This window comes from Rhinolophus sinicus, chromosome 10 (assembly GCF_057876585.1).
Source record: "Rhinolophus sinicus isolate RSI-liver-muscle chromosome 10, RSI-T2T, whole genome shotgun sequence".
Lineage (NCBI taxonomy): Eukaryota > Metazoa > Chordata > Mammalia > Chiroptera > Rhinolophidae > Rhinolophus > Rhinolophus sinicus.
Genome location: NC_142510.1, coordinates 13,231,282 through 13,253,313, shown reverse-complemented (window position 1 = coordinate 13,253,313; position 22,032 = coordinate 13,231,282). Strand labels below are relative to the sequence as shown.

Below are 22,032 nucleotides of genomic sequence, written 5' to 3'. Positions count from 1 at the left end.
GGAGGGGAAAAGGAGAAACGGGGTGTCTGTGGGTAGGTCAGTGTGCCAGGGAAGACGGGGGTGGAGGACCCGCAGCCTGCGCCAGGCCCCACTCTCATCCATGCTGCTGCCAGGGCGTGAACTGCAGGCAGAGCTCCCAGGTCCCTCACTTTTGGTCGATGGCAAGTACACTGGTCTCACTCAGCCTATCATTCCTGAAGGTCACTTGCTGCGTTCTGATATAGGTGCTTGTAAAAAGCCAAGCATCAGCCTCTATGGCTCTAACCGGAACAGGTAAGTAGTAGGCACACAGATACTAACAGGCCTTGTGAAACGTGGCCACCTTGCTGTCGTCTGCTCTGGGGCACGAGGTCTCGAGTGGACAGTTCAGGAGGCATTCTGGAATTCTGTGGGGACTTTTTGGTTGCCCCAGTGATTGGGGGTGCTACTGGCATCTAGTGGGCAGAAGCCAGGGATGGAGGCGTTCTGCCCTGCACCCCACACGACTGCCACTTGCCCCCTGGACACGCACTGAGGAGAAACACCTGCTGACAATGACCTCAGCCTAGAGGTTAGTTGCATTTCACTTACAAACAGGAATTGGTTTCTACATGGTATTGACATACACTTTTCCAAGAATAAACTACTGTGTGAAACAAATAAGATTACCTAGTGTTTTGTCTGGGATGTCACCAAGAGTCATTTGGCATTTCAGAAATCATGTCGCAGGCTGAAACCCAGCTCATGGTGCTTGTGCCACCAAACCTGCACAGCTGATGGTCCACGTTTGGAGCTGTCACATTGGCAGATTATGCACGAGGGCAGACAGCTGACGACTCCATGGGGGTACCCCGGCACAGTCGAGGTGAAGTACTGCGTGATTTATTTTATTATAAGTCCCTTTCCTGTTGTTTCTCCTTCATAGTGGAGTGACGGCATTTCACTGGTTCTCTTTGAGGCTTTGCATAGGTGGGCTATTTCAGGATAGTGACGTGGACATCATAAAATATTTTTCACAAAAGGAGCTGAGTGTGTGGGGCTGAGAACTGTGGTCCTAGAGCAGGGGTGTCCAAACTGCGGCCCGCGGGCCAACTGCGGTCCGCAATCCATTTTTAATTGGCCTGCAGCAAATTCCAAAAATATATTTAGTTTACTTAAATAAACCCGGTGAGGCAATATGTACTTCACCTCGAGTGAGTGGCCTGGCTGTTTGTGTATTTTACCGCATATGACCCTTGGTAAAAAGCGTTGAAAAAAGTTTGGACACCCCGTCCTAAAGGAAGAACGGCCTTGGCTAAGCAAGAGATCCCAGGGTCAGGAGGGGCCTGCGCCTCCTGGGAGATGAGGGACAGGGCAGCAGGGATCTCTTTCGGGAGGGAGACCCACGCACACAGTCCCTCTCTGCAGCCAGCCCCCGGGGAGAGTAGAAGGGGGCCAGGCCCGCTGGAGGGGCCAGAGCCGCTGCGGAGCTTCAAGAACACAAAGTCCTGCTGGAGCCTCCGTCACACACAGGCGCCCGTGCCTGCAGGCCTGGACACCTGCAGTGTGCGAACGCTCTGGCCTCCAAAAGGAAACCCCAATCTTGGCCACCTCCCATGCGGAGCCAGGTCCCATCTGACCCTTTTAGGTCCCGGATGTTTCTGGCCTCCTGATGTTAAAGGATAATAAAATCCTTGGAATATTTCCAAGAATAACCACAAATATGCTCAAAGGCAGTCTGCATAAGCCCTACAAGGAGACAGAGGGAGCTGAGTCCCAGCCAGAAGGCAGGACTGAGAGGCCCTCCACGTGGGTCCCAGGACTGCAGAGTTCCAAGCATGAGACCCTGTTCTTGTGCCTGCCTAGGGTACAGCGCAAACAGCTGAAGTGGAGGGACAAGAGCCCAAGCCGAGATACAGGCAACCTGAGGACGAGGTGCCAAGCTCAGGGCTGGCCACGGAAGCAGCCGCAGAACCGGCCTTCCTGGGCACCTACGAGTAGGTTCTTGTTGGTCGTAGGTTCTTGTTGGTCAGGGATCCTAAATATAAATATGCCCTTGGGGTCCTGACCTCCCCCAGGCTTTGAAAGTGAACTTTTAAAGTCGCACCGGAGGTCATTCAGGAGAACAGTGGCCACCTCATTCGCCTAGCCCAGCACCCCAACACCTGGGCAAAGCCAGGCCTGGCATCTGCAGTCTTTAAACCTGGGTTAGCACAGACACTGCAGAATTAAGTCTAAAGGAACAGAGAACCACGGTATAAAAGTTTTTTAAAAAAAATGTATGGAGACAATGCTAGCCTCAGAGAGACCAAGGGCCTTATATAGTGGTAGGCTCTGTGCTAGACAGAAACCTGGGGCGGGGGCGGGGGCGGGGGCGGGGAGAGCGAGGGAGGGGAGCAAATGGGGACTGTGCTTTCTTTGGGATGATAGAAATGTTCTAAAATTACATGGTGATGTTTGCACAACTCTAAGTTTACTAAAAATCACTGCATCGTACACTTAAATAAGTGAGTTTATTATATGTGTTATATCACAATAAAACTAATCTTAAAAAGGAAAGAGGAGGGGGCTGGCCTGGTGGCTCAGGCAGTTAGAGCTCCATGCTCCTAACTTCGAAGGCTGCCGGTTCGATTCCCACATGGGCCAGTGGGCTCTCAACCACAAGGTTGCCGGTTCGACTCCCGGCAACCAAGGGATGGTGGGTTGTGCCCCCCTGCAACTAGCAACGGCAACTGAACCTGGAACTGAGCTGCACCCTCCACAACTAAGATCAAAAGGACAACAACTTGACTTGGGAAAACAAACAAACAAACAAAAAAACTGAGATGTAATGGACAAAAATAAAATAAAAGGAAAGAGGAGCCTGAGAATGCCTGGCTTGGGTTCCCCAGAAGCACAGCTGCTTCGGGAGTGGGTCCCAGGCAGCCAGGTGAGGGGTGCAGCGCAGGGACACCAAGGGGCGGGCCCATAGGTAGGGCTATGTTATGAAGAAGTCACTTGCTGTGGGCAACGTAGCTCCCTGCAGCTAGAGGGGAATTCGGGGAGACAGCAAGGACATACCTCAGAGTTACCTCAACCAGGGAAGGGAGATGAGGGTGTGGCCTCTGGCAGCAGGGAGACAGCCCTCCACAAAGAGCCCAATCGAGGGGCCTCAGGGTGGGGTGGGGTGGGGTGGCGAGCGTAGAAGGGCAGGGGCAGGCATACAGCCTCGGGGCTACACCTGAAGCGACTGCTCCATCTGGGATGTTGGGGAAGAGGAGCAGAAACTCAAGGTCAGGGCCCTTCTCCGTTTCTGTTTTACCCCCAGCTTCTGGGAGCAATTACTAGTGGGACCCTGCGAGGCCGAAGGGCTGCCCTGTTGGGACAGCGGAGGTGGCTAGGCACAAGGCCCAGTGGCAGGTGTCCAGGAGGCAGATGGCACAGGGGGTCTGCGTGCGTGTGAGCGGAGTGCCCTGTGCCTTCACACCCGGCCAGACATGTGCAGAGCAGCTGTGAGTTTCCTCCGTGCCGGGTGGAACCCCAATATCAGGCAAGGCCGGTCCTGAGGGGCCACTGCTGTTTATTCAGACCCTCTGTCTATTTGTAAATGGGTGGTCTTTTTATTATTGAGCTGACAGCATAGCTATTAGACCCTGGACATAGATATGACCTGCAAATACTCTCTCCCACTCGGGAGGCTCCCTTTCACTTTCATGACCAGGGTGTTCTTTGAACTTAAAAGCTTTGAATTTCAACCAAAGTCCAACTTATCTATTTTTTCCTTGGGCTACTTGTACTTTTTGTGTCACATCTAAGGAACCATAGTTTGATCCAAGCTCACAGACTCGTGTCTATGATGTCTCCTTTTACAGTTTCGCTCTTACGTCTGGGAAAGGTACCTGCTGCTCTGCTGGCGGCCCCTACCTCGCATTTGCACCCTATACGGTTCTTTTCTTTTTTCTCTTCCCTTTCTTATTCCGTCTTCCCACTTTTTCTTTTTAAGTCTCTGACTTGGCAGATCCAGAGACTAGCCGGTGGCATCGGGCTGCAGAGGACACTGACCCTCTGGTAAAGAGGGTGCCTGCCTGTGCCAAGGGCCAGGGTCGGCGAGGGAGGAACCTGGGAAGCCGGGCTGGGGGCGGGAAGGAAAGAGGACTTGTCCTGAAATGAGCTCAGAGAGCTGGCGTCATTGCAGACTGTTGGTCAGTTGTGCCACCAACTGTTCAGTCATAAACTGTTGAGCCAGCAGAGGGAGCTAAAGGCTAAAAGCTGAGACCCACCGTGCCCGGGAGGCTTTACCTGACAGAGACCACCAGAGACAGCACCTCCAGCAGCAGGGCCGCGCTGAACACAGCCAGTGCGGCGGGCGGGGGAGGCGTGGCGGCAGCCCCGTACTTCAGGAAGCAGGTGATGGAGAGAATCAGAAACACTGTTGTCGACAGAAACACATCCAGGAGGGAGCTGAAGGTAGCACTGGCGAAAGTCTTTACGGGAGAATTCTTCATAACCTGTTGGGGGTAGGAGGGAAGGTGGAGGAGCATGACAGACAGCCGCGGAGTAGGATTTAGGTGGAAAAACCCAAATGTTTCCTGAGCACTTGCCTGTCCCAGACCAAGCACAGGGTGATAAGTACTGTAGGTGGTCAGCTCCCTAATAGCACTCCACTTAAAAACTAAAGAACAGAGGAAGCTACAGAACAGAGAAGTTAAAAAAGAAACTTGTCCAAAGTCATACAGCAACTGATTATAAACCAGTAAATTCTCACAGCCTTCAGGTTCTTACTGAGCCTGAAAGGTGAGTTAGCAACTAGCAAAGTCAACGAATCTGCTCTCTGTACAGGTAGTCACACAAAAGCCATGTGCTGGAAGCTTCCACTGAATGGCTGGGTCCCAAGTTCAGAACATGTGAAAGCTTGGTTTATGCCGGAAATAACAGGCAGGGATTGAAGCAGCACATGAAAACAAGGGTGTGTCAACTGACAGGAAGAGATGCGCATGCCTTCACCCAGAAGCATGCTCTGGGCCTGGATCTTTGGGGGTGCTAGGGGCAGGCACGAAACATGGCCCTAGGGGAGCTCACAGCCTAACGGTGGATGCACCACCCTCAGAGGAAAGGGACCAGGAAATGACAGGCCTGGGTGGTTAGATAAAGGAGCACAGAAAGATTTGGATTTTTCTCCCTTGTGTAGATAAATTCACATAGAGATGCAATTTTAGGGCTTAATGACTGTGGGAAATTAATATGAGTCTTCATTTTCCTGTCAGTCAGGAAAACAACAAAGGCTGCCAAAGCACAAAACTAATCGTAAACAGACATTATATGGAACACACACCTCTTCTTGATAGCTGGTCCTGTAGGCTTGTTCGAGTTCCTGATCCAGGAAGTTCAAGCTGAACTGATTAATGGGTGGCTTAAAAAAATAATCTTTCATCAGGCTGTAAGAGACGGAAAATGCAATCGGTCAACATGCAACACAATCATTATATTCCTTTTATCAGAAGATTGCCAATTAGCTATCGAAACACCATTCATTAAGCACGTCAAAAATGTTGCATCTAAAAGTCACTATGTTAGAGATGTGGCTCCACCGCTCTTTTTAGAACATGTCTCTGCAAAGTGTTTCCAAACATAACCACGTTTTATGTTTCCCCTCCACGAAAGAATGACCATTCACCATATCTGTAACACTCATCATTAGAACCCTGCTTCTGAAAACATCTTCCTGATGTCCAGACTGAGAAGAAAGCAGCCTTTTTGTTCCATGAAACCATCCTTCTGAAGGACCAGCAGATCCGTGCACTGACAGTACTTAAGCTGATTTGGAGGCTTCCAGTGAAAACATAATTCAGAGCTGGCTGTCCTGTCATTCAGAGTACAGACAGTAATCACCACTGGGAAAGCTAACAGGTTGTTATTACAAAACTGTGTTTACAGTTAATATCATTTTGGTGCTATTGTCGCAAATGCAAACTGCGTGTGAAACCTGAACGATGATAATGCTCAATGACTTTAATAGCAGAGAAATCAAACCTGTTTTATGTGACTCATTCTTTTATAGATTGCTAGCAAATAGTAATATCCTTTTTCTACTGCAGAAAATTACTATAAGTTTAAGGGAATGTTAATTTCATTTCAGGAGGCAAATATAGCCGTGGGATGTATAGTCTCTCCCCCTAATAGAACAACTACTAGAATTAAATCAGATGAAATAGGTAAAGTGCCTAGTATGTGCTTGACACACAGTAGGGTTCACTGTACATATGCTCCCTGCTGACCTTGCAGCACAGTGGACTCTCGTTTTTTTTTTTTGTTAAGTGTGCAATACCTTACTGCATTCTCAGACTCGGAAGAGTGAAAATTCTACCCCCTGATGTTGACCTCCCCATGACAACACCCTATGAATGCTAAATATGTTTTTCCAAGTGCACACGGTATGTTCACCAAAAAAGAACACATGTGAGGCCACAAAACAAGTCTCAATAAATGTAAAAGGACTAAAACCACACAGACTAGATCTTTGACTATGATGACATTAAATTAGACAAAATAACTGACACATTTAAATCCCATTCATCACTGAAAGGAGCAAGGGCTCTTTCAAGAAATGGCTGACTCCTGAGCTGGGGGAGGGAAGATACAAAATGAGCCTGGAATATCCTGTTGTGCTAGAATGTAAGAAATTGCTCAAAACCAATGATGGAGCCATGTCAAAAGGACACCGGAGCCAGCCTGAAGCGGGGCTCCCAATGGCTAGATTCAGGAAAACTAGAGGATCAAAGGAGAGTAAGGGCAGCGATGGACTATAAACTATTAAGTAAAACAGGACTCCATGAGTCCAGGTTGATCATAGTTGGGTAGATAAGGGAATAAATGGGGAAGGGCTTTTCTTCACAGTAGAATGCCAGGTGCCAAATGGTAACTGTGCTGTTGGTGCAGGAGTAGGAAAATCACTGTTCTGAACCATCAGAATAAAGATTGTTTCAGGCAAGAGCCATCAGTGATTACATCTAGGGGAGGTTGATGAGGAATGGGATAATTACATGATCTTAAAGGATCTTCCCACAGACTGCTTATTAGGCACAAGGAGAAAATCATAACCACAGATTGGAGAAGTTGGCAACACTTGCCTGGTTGATCAAACTTACTATCGCAGATGAAGGACAAATGGGCACCTGTTACTTCTGGATATGATACCTGAGAAGGACACACCCCTTCTGTAGGGTCTGTCCAGCCTGAATGTAATCACAAGGAAACATCACACAAATCCAACTTCAGGAATATTTTATAAAAGAACTGGGTCTGTATTTTCCAAAAATTTCAATGTCATGAAAGACACCAAATGGCTGCAGAAGTGTCTCAGATTGAAAAAGCCTAAAAAGACTTGACAACGACATAATGCGGTCTGGGATCCTGGAAAGGAAGTGCTATCACGAACATCCTGGACCCAGTGACAAAACTGGAACACGTATGGCAGATTAGATCAAATATTAGATCAATGCTACATTTCCTGAATTTGATAACTATGATTATAAAAAGAACACTCTTGTTTTTAGGAAATACTACTAGAGATAAAGAGGGATGTATCCAACTTACTATCAAATGGTTCAGAAAAAATGAAAAATAAATTTCAGAGAAAGAGAGGAGACTAAAGCAAGCAGAGTTAAGTGTTAAAAGTTGGAAAATCGGGCAAAGGGTATAAAGGGAATTTTTTGTATTATTCATGCGACATTTCTATAAGTTTCAAATTATTTCAAAACAGAGTAATATACTCATACCAGAGGGCAAACACGTGAGGGATAAGTTAATTTGGAAAAGGGGAGCAGCTTCCACATGCAAACTTGACTCTAGTGCCCATGGCTCCACTCTTACCTGTCTTCTTTGATAACATCAACGAAATGGGCGTCTGTTTTCTCCCGGATGTTCTTGAACCTCAGTGGAAGGAGAGCAGACTGGTCCAAGCTGACACCTGCCCACTTTCCCTTTTCCTGTAGGATCTCACACAGGGAGGTCTGGCTGTTGGTGAGCTTCTCCTCTTGGGGAGGGCTCAGAAGTCCATTTTGTGCTTTGGCATGAGGTCCTCCAGAACCCTGTCTCAAGCCAGGGAAACAGACACAGAGGTGACCCAGGGATGTGTAACAGTGCTATTCCACCCGACCTTTCTGCCATGCTAGGGTGCCAATGGACTGCATGCTGTACCTTCAAATCTCTGTCTAATCCGAATGCTTAAATCTCTCCACCCATTTGCTTCTTCCCATCCCCCTAGTTTGACAAATGCACCTCCAGGCGTTCAGGCAACAAGGGAGGTGATTTCATGGCCAGTAGGAGGTGGAGAGAAGGCTAAGGGAAGCGCTGAGGCTCTCAGAGTTTGCTGACCACAGAACCAGGGTTCCAGGCGGCCCGGGGGAAGGTTTGGACATGGGAAGTACAAGGGTGGATCCAGGAAATGTAAACCCAGAGCCATAAGGGCAGTGACTCAAGAAGGGGTGACTAGCTATAAGTGACACAAACTGACCCAGCATCATACAAGTCCACGGGCAGATGACGCGAGGGTAAAGGATGGCAGACGGAGGCTTCCCTGGAGGGTCAGCCTGCAGAAGCTCTTGAAGGGCTCTTGTGTTTGGTCTTTATTCTGCTTTCCACCCCAGTCCTGGCTCTGGCTTCCAAGTGAGACTTCTCTGGCAGTTTCTTGCTGCTGTCTCTCACCCCACGCCTCTCTTCGTGGTGCATCTCTCATCCCGAGGAGGCCCCTCTTCTCCGCACATCCACATTCCACCATCTCTTGAGCCCAGCGTCCAGCCCCACAAACCTCCCCTAACTACTCTAATCCACACATCTTCAAACCCTATTGCCCCTTAGGGGTCTCATCCAGTTCAGCGTGTGATTACTCTGCTTCTCATGGGTTAGTTCTGACTCTCCACCCTGTTCTTTATTGGTTTGTTCAAAGCCAAAGGACTCTAAGGTATGGAATGCTATCACCTAAGAGGAGTTAGTCCCAGAACTGAGATGATGACAAAATAGGAGTGTCATTTCAGGTGGGTGAGCCAAGAGAGGAGGTGACAGGAATGACAGCCAGGAGCTTGCTACCTTGGTGTTATTTTTATGCTCCTCTTGACAGCCGTTTTGCACTGCTCCTCCTTCTGTGCCAGCTTCCGATTTGGGAGCAAACGTGATTCCGCACGAAGGGCAGGTCTACAAGAAAAACACAGATCATAGGAACTCACCTAGGAAACACGACCACAATATGTAATTCAAACAAGCCTGCTATTGTTGCAATTTGCTGTCACGGAGAATGGCTGTAACCAAACGGAAGGCTTACTGAACCATTCAAGGCTGAGTTAAAGAGAAACTGGCAAAGAGAAAACGGAAACACATCCACACAAAGACCTGTAATGAATGTTCCATAAGAGCCACAAAGTAGAAACAGCTCAAATGTCCATCAATGGATGAATAGATCAACAAAAGGCAGTCTATCCACACAACGGACAATATTATCCAGCCATCCAAAGGAATGAAGTAGTGACTCAGGGTGCAACATGGATGAATCGTGAAAACATTACATTCAGTGAAAGAAACCAGACACCAAAGGCCGCATATTCTATGATTCCATCTATATAAAATGTCCAGAAAAGACAAATCCATAGAGTTGGGAAGGAGATTGGGTGTTGCCAGGGATGACGGATATGAGAATGGGGAGTGATCTAAGGGATTTCTTTTTGGGTGATGAAAATGTTATAAAATGGATTGTGGTAATGGTTGCACAACCTGCAAATATACTAAAAACCACTGAATTGTACACTTTAAAAGGCTAAGTTTTCTGGTATGTGAATTACATCTCAATAAAGCTGCTATTGAACAGACAACCTGGCCGCTACCCTATCTGAGCGCACCAAGCCAAGGGCCTCGAGCTCTGTGTGAAGGTGAGCTGTTTCTATAAAACAGGCTGACTAATCAGAATGACCTGTTTACAGACCTAGGAATTCTTAAAAGCTTGCAGGAATTAGCTGACCTAGAAAAGAAAAGGCAAGACAATACTGACAGAGTAGAAAAGGCAAGCTTTTGTTTCTCATAAACCAGGGTTCAAATCCCATCTCGATTCCTTACTTGTTTGGAGAGTCCTGTTCAAATCACTCACCTCACTTCTCTCATCTGTAAAACGAGAGGGATAACACTTTTCTTGAAGATCTGTCATAGGATTAAATGAATACGTGTATAGATAGCCTAGCATCATTCTTGGCTCTCATTGTATCCTTAATAAATTTACTATTATTATTAATGTGATCCAGTGAACTAGGAACCGTCACTGAGATAGCAACTAACTGCTTCCAGTGGAGAAGACAAACTGTAGCAGGAAAGATTTATTAGGACTCAAAAACTATCCATGCATAAGCATTGTTAACCATTGGACAACATTATAGGAGGCCAGATAGTACTTCAGAAATTTAAAATAAGTACCACTTACTGCCTAAAGGCAAGGCTATGATCACATCCCAAGTAAGATTTCAGGTGTATACTGTATTAAATAAAAGAAATAAAGACTCTATAAAGATGTGTAATTTGGGAATCTGATGTAATACACATACTAAGTTTGAATATTAGTATTCATTTGAAAAATGAAAATATACATACCAAAAAGAGCTAGCCAAATCATTAACATACCTGAGCAAACAGTAGCACCTAGGTAAAATTCATTTATAGCTATGTAAAAATTGACATCTTTTTTTGTCAAATGTTCTAGTTGTCAGTGACAAACAATAAAATGATTTTAAAGCACCTCTTGGTATTGACTGAGTTAAACTTCAAAACATTTTACCAGTGGGGCCACTGATCTTTTCAACAGAAAAAACAACTAATACCACATACACAGAGTGACCCGCCCAGCCCCCATGAGAGGAGTAAAGTACCGGGGGTGCCAAAAAAATGTATATAAGTGGACACTTTGGTCAGCGTTGCTCAAGCAGTAGTTCGCTGTAATCAGAAGTGTCTGGATGCTGATGGTAACCACTCTGAGCACCGCTCGTCATGGCAGAAGTCAAACGTGATTGGTACCCATCTTTTGTTATCGGTATATATTGAGTATTACAATTTTAATACAGTTTTCCTTTCTTAAAATGTGCACCCTCTGTATATGTGCCCAAGACACACCCAGCAAGATCCCAAGGACACACTCTTGCTGGGATGGGCGTCAATGGCTTTGGTGGTGGCAGTGGTGGCGAGTTTGCTTCTCTAAGGGAACACCATCCTTTTCCCGGGCCAAGTGGCGGCCTGGGGATGAAGTGGATACAGCTTGGAAGTGTTGGGACGGTTTGAGAGACTCTGATTTCAAATTCATACCAAACAAGGTCCAGAGATTTTCACCAATCTCGTAAAGACACGATAAAACAGTAAACAGCTATTTCTCTGACTACGTTTTAAACATTAAGACTGGAGAACTAGTGCAATAGTAGTGATTAAAGGCACTGGCTGTGAAATCAAACTGTCATGGACTAAATTCTGGTTCTACCACTTACTAGGGAATCTCTCTGAGTCTCATTTTCCTCCTTTGTAAAATGGAATTGTATCTACCTTGAAGAATTCTTATAAGGGCAAACTGAGGAAATACAAGTAAAGCATGTCAGAGGTATTTTAAACCAGCTTCGTTTTGTGCACTGAGTCTAATCCCAAGGCACTGACTTCCTACAACAGTGAACTGAGGATGATGAGGTCCCGCCCTGGCCCAATGGGAGGAGAACTGTGATTGACTGGTGATTTCTGCCATGGGTAAGGGTCGGACGAGTGGAGGCACGCATGCGCTGATCACACTTGGCGCCACACAATGCTTGAACTGTTAGAGAGTGTTCAGTAACTGTTGGTACTTAATATTAAAACTGTGGTCACTGTTCTCTCTGGTTGTGAAGATAGTTCATCTGGTAACTTAATGGCCTTGATCACAGACAGGACAGCCATCCGTGGTATCTATTCTCGCATAGCCATTTCTTTTTTAGGTATCTCTTGACATCAGTTTGTTTCCAAGTATTTTTCTCTCCTCAACTACACCTGATGCACTTTAAGAACAGGCCATCTGCTTCTTAGGAATTCCCATAGCACACCGGCTTTATGTACAGATGTTTTATACATTTAAAGCCACAAATATACAACAGTGACTACTGAACCTACTGGACAGCAGAGGGCACACACCCTCTGTAAAGGATTCCCTCGATAGAAATCAAGCCCACGTAAGTCAGATTTTGCACGCTCTCTGTGCAGGTCTTGGCTGTGAAGGGGTTGGAAGGCTAGTGGAGACTAGGGGTGCCCGTGGGGGCTGGCTGACCCCAGGGAACTGGGGGGAGTGGTCTTCACAGATGGGCAAGTCAAAGTGACGTCCCTTTGATAAAGAGAGGCTACGTGACCTGCACACTGCTGTGATACAATGTGCTAATGTGGAGGTAAGGTCTCGTAGAGCTGCCCACAAAAGAACCTCAGGGAGTGAAGGTGCAGACATACACTGTCAGAGCCCAAATGTTTGTAAATGGTCCAGGAGTCTGTACTCAGGGCGGTCCGGGGACTTGTTGGGGTACCCTGCCACCTCGGGCAGCAGGCCTGAGCAACTGACTTGGACAGAGGCAATGATGGAAGGTACATTAGATAAAAAGCGCTACTGTAATGATAGCAGCTTCTCTGGTTTAGAAATGGCAGGGTGCAGAGGGCACATCAGTGAACGACAATCAGGTCCTTATCCAGGCGATGTCTGCAGTCTCGTGGACTTGAGCTCAGTGAATCCTCATAATACTGTGAGGCAGAAGTGGTCATGCGGGGCTCCTGGCCCTTGACTACCACGCAGCCTCTCCGGCTCTGCCTGGCACAGGAGGACCCAGCAATGATCCTGGCACTCTGACCTCCTCTGCCTCATTCCCTGAGTGACCCACGCAGTTGGGACCACCTCCTGGTTCTTTTAAGTGGCAGTTTTAATTGGCACATTGGGACCAAGGGAAGCTTCAAGAGCAGCTAAGGTCCCCAAAACAGAGTACTCTGCAGGCCAAGTCATGTGCTGGCCGTTGCCTGGGAAACCTGAGTTCCCTGGAGAATGCCCAAGAGCAAGCTCCGCATTTCCCCAGATTATCTGTGCTCCTTCCCCAGCGCGGATGTGGGCTCGGACAGCAGATTGTAACTATTTCTCTAACACACTTGGGCTCATTTGCATTTGTTTCTAACACATTTCCATACATGCACCCTACATTCTGTTCAGAACACATGGCACAGAGCTATAGTTTTTTTTCAAGGCCATTTCTCTTCACAAGATAAATCATTTCTAAACCAACAGCTGTCCTTTTTCATAACTGTCAAGGGAGGGAGCAGGGAAGCCTCTTTTCTGAGAAAAGAGGAGGAAACATCAGAAAAGCCCTGGCTTTAACTGTTTAGTCTGCTGAGCATGACTTTTTAGCAAGCTGTCCTGCGACCAGAACTACCTCTTGCTCCCCACACTCAAGGTGAATATGGCAGACAGGAACGTGCAGTAAGAGCAGTAGGAGCAAACGCGGCTCACTGAGGCACTTCCCAAGTTCCAGGCTCTTTGCCTGTATCACTTCATTTAGTCCTCAGCAGCATGCATGAAGCTGACACTATGATTAACCTCATTCTACACAGGAGGAAACTGAGGCAGACAAGAGAAGGGACTTGCCCGAGTCACACAATTAGAAAATGGCAGGGAGATTGGGTGGTCAGTTAGCTCAGTTGGTTAGAGCGTGGTGCTAATAACACCAAGGTTGTCAGTTTGATCTCCACATGGGCCACTGTGAGCTGCGCCCTCCTTAAAAAAAAAGGAGGGGGGCCGGCCCGGTGGCTCAGGTGGTTGGAGCTCCGTGCTCCTAACTCCGAAGGCTGCCGATTCGATTCCCACATGGGCCAGTGGGCTCTCAACCACAAGGTTGCCAGTTCAATTCCTCGACTCCCACAAGGGATGTTGGGCAGCGCCCCCTGCAACTAGCAACGGCAACTGGACCTGGAGCTGAACTGAGCCCTCAACAACTAAGATTGAAAGGACAACAACTTGACTGGAGAAAAGTCCTGGAAATACACACTGTTCCCCAATAAAGTCCTGTTCCCCTTCCCCAATAAAATCTTTAAAAAAAAAAAAAAAAAAAAAAAAAAACAGCAGGGAGAGTTTAAGGCCAGGTAGCAGAGCCCTCAACCCTAACCATGCATGTGACATCGCCAAGTGAACATGAATTGCCTGCAATGTAGGCAGAAGTCACCCTCGCTACTACATGCCACTGACAGGCCAGCCCATCACCACTTAAGGTAATGGATTAGGCACAGGTGTGAATACTTCCAAATAGGTGATTTCTGCTAACCAAATACTAGAGAAAAAGAGGAGCAAAATATTAGAGGAAATAGAAGCAGTAATTGTTACAGAAAAAGAACAGCAACCCCGAAGCAATAAGAACAGGAAGCAGACAGACTGAGAATACTGAGGATACTAGAGGCAAAACAACAAACAAACAAAACAAAAACCTGTCAAAATCAGGCACAAGATCTCAAGAGTCATGAAATGGAGAATCATAGAACCCTTCTCAGATTCCTGAGTCCTAAATGGCTACTGCATTTAATAACTGAGGCCAATAAGGCAAGAAGATTGTTAGGGAAACATCCCATCAGAAAGTCAGAAAAAGAAAGTATTTGATATTTTGGGAAATTTCATTTATGTCCAATACTATAAATTTCATTTATGTCCAATATCTGACGCTGACAATTAAACGATGTTGGGCTTATCTTCCCATTTCAATTCATAACTAGAGACTTTATTCAGATTTCCCAGTTTCCCCCGTGACGTCCTATTTCTGTTCCGGGATCTCATGTTCCAATTACTTGTTGTATTTCCTTCGTCTCCTTCTGTCTGTGGCAGGTCCTCAGTCTTTCCTTGTCTTCAATGACCTTGTCACTTTTGAAGTATCCTGGTTAGGTATTTTGCGGACTGCCTTGAATTTGGATTTATCTGATGCTTTGCATGAGTTGACTGAGGTTTAGAATTTGGGGAAGAACCCCACAGAGGTGATGTGCCCTTCTCAGCACCTCACATCAGGGGATACACGATACCATTAGTCTTATAAACCATGATACTACATAATCTGGTGAAGGTGGGGCCTGCGAGATTTTCCAGCAATTAATTTCACGAACTCATCCTAGAAAAAGTGTTACATACCTCATTGCTAACTATCACTACGGTCACCTTCAAAATACTCCCCTTGGGAAGCTATGTACCAATGCCAGCGCCTAATCCACCCTTCAAAGCAATGTTGGAACTCTTTTTCTGGAATGGCCATCAGAGCTGTCATTGTATTACCCTTATGTCCTGAATGTCATCAAAATGTCTTCCTTTCAATATTTTCTTTATCTTCAGATAAAGAAAGAAGTCATTGGGGGCCAGATCAGGTGAGTAGGGAGGATGTTCCAATACAGTTATTTGTTTGCTGGCTAAAAACTCCCTCACAGGCAGTGCCGTGTGAGCTGGTGCATTGTCCTGATGCAAGAGCCATGAACTGTTGGTGAAAAGTTCAGGTGGTTTTTGTCTCACTTTTTCACGCAGCATTTTCAGCACTTCCACATAGTAAACTTGGTTAACTGTTGGTCCAGTTGTTACAAATTCATAATGAATACTCCTTCTGATATCAAAAAAGGTGAGCAACATCATTGCAACAAGTTCGCAAACTTAATTGTCAGACCTGGTATTATTCTTCCCTTTATAATGAATAAATATCTGATAGGGGAGACATACTTGGAGGCTATGCAAACATCCTGTTTCTCCTTAAACTTATACCCACAAATTTTAGAATTCATTGATGGATCTTGCCTGAAGCGACATTGCTGTGATGTTCTAAATGGTGAGTCTCTTTGCCTCATTCCTTCTAGATCTATTAGCTGAAATTCTGTAAGGAAGACATGTCAATTTATATGTGATATGCTGTCTCTTAATTGAAGGAAACACATACACAATTTAAAATACAGGTAAAACTTGAAAAGTCCTTTTTTAAAAAACTTACTTTATAGCTACATTTCAGAGCCAGCAGCCACATTACTATTTATCTATTTTTATAACAGTTTTACTGAGATATAATTAACATACCATACAATTCACTGATCAAAGTATATAATTCAATGGTTTTAAGTATATTCACAGAATTCTACAATCATCACCACTATCAATTTAGAACACCATTTATAATAAATACTTAATTTCTGAACTGTATATGTGTGTATATGTATATATACATATATGTGTATACATATGTGTGTGTGTGTGTGTGTGTGTGTGTGTGTGTGTGTGTATATATATAGAGAGAGAAAGATATCTACTACCTTTTCCATTTCTATAATGAATTGAAATTAAAAGCAGGGGCCTTCTGCTTCCTCAAACTGAGCCAACTGAGTCTATTCATAATGATTTTACATTCAAATAACAAGAAGATAATAAAAGAAATGATCATTTATTTAGAGTCATTAAAAAAGTCACAGCAACTGTCACAGAAGGAGGGTCCCTAGGGCTAGTGACCTTAGAAGGAAAGTAGAAGCCTTTTGAAAACAGGATAGGTCCTCTCTGAATTGCCCCATGGGGCAAATCCACACCACTAGCTTCATCATGGGCTGTAAACATGTAGAAACACCCGGCGAGCACGCAGCCCCGGGGTTCTGAATACAGATGAAGGTAAACTCACAGAGACAGCCATGCAGGTGCATTTCCAGTGATGTCTTTCAGAGATGAACTAAGATGCTGTCACAGCTTACACAGTTCACTTATTAGGACTGATGCGATTAAAAACCATCCACATCTTTAGATTTCATTTCTTTGTTCTTCACAAAGACATTAGAGCAGCTATTGTTATTCGCATGTGTAGTCTTGACCCATCCATCACCAGCAGCTTCATGACAAACGAGAGCAGACCTCTGCTGCAGACCTGAGGTCCCACTAAACAGGCCAAGTGCCCATGCTCCGATGTCACATTTGTGTCGTGGTGACATCCCCCACAGGAACAACCAATGGCAATAACCAAAGAACCTCCCTCAAGTCAGAACGAGCGGAGAAGGCGAGATCTTCCCAAGACAGTCAAGGACTCCTGTGGGCAAATCAACAGTACCTCTGTCTCCTCCTGCCCTTCTTTCCTCCCACCATGTCCCTGTCCATCTCTGCGTGCCAGCCAGTGAACCAGTGTCCTGGTGTTTACTGTCTACTACGAACGTAGCATTTGTGGGCATTACGTCAGTTCACCTTTACAACACCCTGAGAGACCGCCTCATCATCACCGTTTCACTGAGGAGTTAGGTGACTTGCTCCAGTCCCAAAGCCAAGGCTTTGCCAAGCATCCTGGATTTTGAGTTCCTGGATTTTGAGTTCCGGCCCGCCCACAGCACTGACGCTGCCTTCCATGGCTGTGACGTTAGAGCCCTGGGCTCCTTCCCAGGCTGCCTTCTTGACTCCTCCTTCCCCCACCCCAAACCATAGGGCTCAGAGAGCTGAGTGCCCTGCCCCGGCCCCCCATTATGCAATGCCAGGGCTTCTGATGAGAAACTCTCACTGCCAGTCACTCAAGAAGCCAAGGCTTGGGTGTGGGCAGCTCTCTGACCTTGACTTCGGGGCCAAAGCCCTTGCCCTTTGACATCACTACTGTTTCTTGGTAGGTTATCCCAGGACTCAGACTGTTACGAAATATTAGGTAAGAATTTTCCAGCTATGAGACAACTTACAGACACACAGGACACACGTGCTAAAAGGCAAAACAAATGCTGCCTAGACACTACCTTAGTCCTATTTAGTTCTATTCAGGCTTCTAAGGTCCATCCTTCTTAGTCTGCCTGTGCAGAGCTCTGTCTTTCTGGGTGTCATTAAAGAATTAAAAACTTAAGTCAAAGGAAAGTTGTAATTATCTAACATATGCCAGGCACCACCCTGGGCACTCGGGAAGTCTGTTATTTAACATATGGGCCTGGCCTGCATTCAAAGAGCTCATAGGAAGGCGCGTCACAAGCATAAGGCAAACACTGAAGACTGCGTTCATTACAGCACTGATATTACAGCGTTATGAGGCAGAGGAGGCAGAGGAAGCTGTAATGAAGCTGATCGTGAAAGGAAAAGCATTTTTAGGGAAAAGGGAAGCAGAGAGTCCTGCAGGTGAGAGGGACAACAGGACCAAGATATGCATGTACTCATTTCATGAATATTTACTGAACACCTTTTCTCTAATGTCTTGGTTCTTGCTTGAAGCTCCTTCCGCTAGACAAGCACTCCCCCAAACGGCATAGCTTGAAAAAAGAAATCTGTGATCAGAGGCCTGAGAATGCTGCAGAGCACATCCGTTTTTAGAGACCTAAGGACGCACATTAGCGTACCAAAGGCTCTGAGAAGTCCCGCAGTAAAGAAAACGTCAGTGCTGTTTGACCTAGAATTTCCCCAGTGTACTTGACCACAGAACCCTTTTTCTACACTTGACACTCATTTCCATCCTGAGAAACTACTGCTCAAGGGAAAGACCGCTTTACATCAGGGGAAGGGGGAAATGTGAGGTTGGTGTCAAAGCCAGTTGGGAGCTACCTCTAGCTGGATGAGGTGACGGCAGCAACAAAGGAGACTGAAGCCTGCTGACAGGAAGAGTCACCAGACTGAGCAGAATTAGGAGGAGCTAGTCTGATTCTCGCTAACGAGAAGAGCTGGCTGTAGCTCAGACAATATAAGGCAACAAACCAGTGAGGCACTGACAAGGTTAGAGGACAAACCACCCAAGTAACGTGTGAACAAGCAACAGTATTTTGCATTTCTATTATTCTACAATTGTTACTTGAGGGAAGGCCTGAGAAGTTGAGAGAGCGTCTATGTGTGTAACCTTTGAGGCAGACCTCGGTTTTCTGCCTTTCACAGTTGTTGTGCTGCTAGCGCACAACAATTCCCTCAGTCACTCAGTGCGTAGGGTCCACAGGCACCACAGAGCCCTGCTCTCAGCTGATTGTCACCACAGGCACTAGAAGCACAGCAGGCAAGAGTGTGGCAAGGGCTTCCCAACGTGGCAAAGCCTGGAGTGGAAGCCAGGTCTCTTATCTCTTCCTGCTCCTGCCATTCCAACTGCGAAGCCAAGGAGTGCTAACTTTCTGGGACAGCCCTGGTCGCAGATGTCCTGTTATCCTCCCAACGCCATCAAAATATCCCAGAAACTATTCTTCAAGATCCAACTCACGTACCCCTTCTGGAAGGGGCACAAAGGTCCTTTTTTAAATTTTTTGCTCAAATTCCTTTTGGCAAACACGGGTAACTTAACAGATCACAAGATTTTCAGAAAACTTTCAATGATTATTTGGAAAATGTATACAAGGCAATAGAATATACTATATAAATAGTTTTTGTCCATCCAGATTAAAAAAAGTAAAGTCAGCAACTGTGCTCCCTAATGGATAGAAACATACATGCACATAATCTAAAATGGCAGCAAACACAACAAGTCATTTATTTTTGGCATTGGGCTCTATTTCTCTACTTAAATGCAGCTGTTTGAAGCCTGGTAGAAATCATTTCTCCCCAGGTAATGAAACCGTATTTGGAAAGCCATGTTTTTTGTGCCCCTCCCCACAGGATTCTTCCCTGCCAGGCTCAGTGACAGTCAATGCACTGAGAACTCCTTTCCGGCAGCTGCAAAACCTCAGCCCAGCACAGAGGCTGTCGTGAATGTGCGCCAGCATTAAGGAAATGTCAGGTCTGTCAGCCGTTACGCATGTGCCAGAGCCTGCGGGGAAGACAAGGTCTGATACCTACACCACTGGTCCTCAGCCTAGGGTGATTTTACCCTCCGCAGCCCTCAGGGTACACTGAACGATGTCTGGAGACACTCTTGATTGTCACAATGGGTAGAGGAGGTGCTACTTGCATCCAGTGGGTGGAGGCCAGGGATGCTGATCAACATCCCACAGTGCACCGGGTGGCCCCCACCACAGTTGTCCGGCTCAAAATGTGAATAGTGCCGAGGTTGAGAAATCCTGCACTAAGTTGACAAAGCAAACAATGAAAATGATATATGAGTGCTGTCAATAAACCTGAACGCAATAATTACACAAAGCAACGGGATGATAGGCACTATGGGTGACACAGTGAAATAATCTGGATACCCCAGTTGATTGCCACGTTATGATGCCACTTAAGCTTAAATTCCAGCATAACTAGTTTTCGAATCTGTTACTGAATGTGAATACGAAGGAACGTGCTGGACTAAAGCCATAACAACAGGCCATCATCCTGATCAATACATCACTGTGTTACTTGAAAGCACAAAACAATGAAGTGCATATATCTTAAAACTATTTCTTTAAATAAAAATGCAAATGGCAAATATTTAAACTGTAAAAATAAACAAGAGGTACCAGTAGGAGAACTAAGGCAAATGTGAAACTGAGGAACAGCTCATAAACTAGAGACTTCACATGCCCAAGGTCCATCACGCTAATTCCTTGGTAGGCTATTAAGATACAAAGCGGTACTTCTGGATAGCCACCAGATCTCTGTTCCTACAATGAAATACTGCAGTGTTCTTGGCAAGACTGCACTCTTTCAGTAAGCTGCGTCATAAGTTTTACCCACACCAACAAAATTTAACATAATCATAAAACTATTTATTATAGGAGACGTAGGAATACTTGAGAAAGTGGTCTCTGAAATAAGTCACCAACTAGCACTCTGGCAAGACGTGAGGAGAATCACCTTTACTATCATTTATGATTAGGTTTTAGAAATTCCAAGACATCATGTCTCAGGAAAAAAAAACAACTCAAGTGAGAAGCATTGTTATGTAGGACAGAAAGAAAATGGAGGTGCAGAATGTCGAAAGAAGCAAAGATTAAAAATGTAAAATGCTGCTATCTTTACACTACATTAAAAAATAATAAAAACCAAATTGAAGGGCATTCCAAATCCGCCACAGACCCGAAGGCTGTTTATTATTTCACATGTTCTACTGCAGGATTAATATAAAGTTTTAGAAGTAGGAAAAAAAAAAAAACTAACCTTAAGGTTATCAAAGGTTTTGACAGTCTGCGCCAAGTCACTGACACTCCCTGGCGATGCTGTCCCCTGTCCCCTAGGGCCTGAGGACACCCGGGAGCCGTCAATGACCTCAAAGCCAGAAAGCAAGGCCTCTGAACAGGTGCAATGAGACTCCTTCGCTCTCTGACCCGCTATCAGGTATGTCTTCAAACCTATGGATAAAAATTACAGTCAGCACAGGTTGAAACCACCGTTGGTTGAAATGCAGCTCCATCTTGTTCTTGGTGCAGCACATGTTCCTGAAAAGTTGAGAGTAAAGTGAAAATGTGAATATATCATATTTTACTATGGACTTCCATCTTTTCAGAGACACATTGCCTCAAGGAAAATGTACGCCTCCAAGACACACATTACATTTTCTCTAAATAATGGCTACATGTTTTACCTTTGGGGGCTGAAATGAACATTAAAAAGTTTCTCCTTGAAAGGGTCACACTGACTTCTTTTTGATGGCAGCAGAGCCGACTGATGGTGGGTCCTATACATTTCTTGGGTTTATTTTGATCTGTCAATACCAGTCACTGACATGTATAACAGATGCTGGGTGATGTAGAGTATGGACCATTTTACCTATGTCAGAGAAGGCAAAACTACCGTGAAAAGTGAAACCATTATATCACCAACAGGGGTAATTAAAACCTCCCTTGATTCAGATTTATCAAGTATCTACTTTCTGTTGTATCAAATATTCACAGCAAAAACATTCAGCTTTTGTCCAGCTCTAGTCTACGTGAATTTTATTCTTTCACAAAACCTTCATAAAAAAAAAAAAAAAAAGTTGGGGCTGGCCCGGTGGCTCAGGTGGTTGGAGCTCCAGGCTCCTAACTGAAGGCTGCTGGTTTGATTCCCACATGGGCCAGTGGGCTCTCAACCACACGGTTGCCGGTTCAACTCCTCGACTCCCGCAAGGGATGGTGGGCTCTGCCACCTGCAACTAAGATTGAACACGGCACCTTGAGCTGAGCTGCCTCCTGGATGGCTCAGTTAGTTGGAGCACGTCCTCTCAACCACAAGGTGGCTGGTTCGACTCACACAAGGGATGGTGGGCT

General features: G+C 45.7%; 1 protein-coding gene across 2 annotated transcripts in view; it reads right to left on the bottom strand.

Annotated features, from left to right (window-relative positions):
* The window catches only part of ADCY9 (adenylate cyclase 9), a 115,499-nt gene that overhangs the window by 13,378 nt on the left and 80,089 nt on the right, over positions 1-22,032 (bottom strand). For both annotated transcript variants that reach the window (XM_019715467.3, XM_019715462.3), the window contains exons 3-7: positions 20,945-21,135; positions 9,022-9,126; positions 7,807-8,024; positions 5,270-5,372; positions 4,237-4,445 (exon numbers count right to left, since the gene is read on the bottom strand). In XM_019715467.3, the coding sequence (XP_019571026.2) occupies positions 4,237-4,445; positions 5,270-5,372; positions 7,807-8,024; positions 9,022-9,126; positions 20,945-21,135 (826 nt within the window). The remainder of the gene's footprint in view (positions 1-4,236; positions 4,446-5,269; positions 5,373-7,806; positions 8,025-9,021; positions 9,127-20,944; positions 21,136-22,032) is intronic.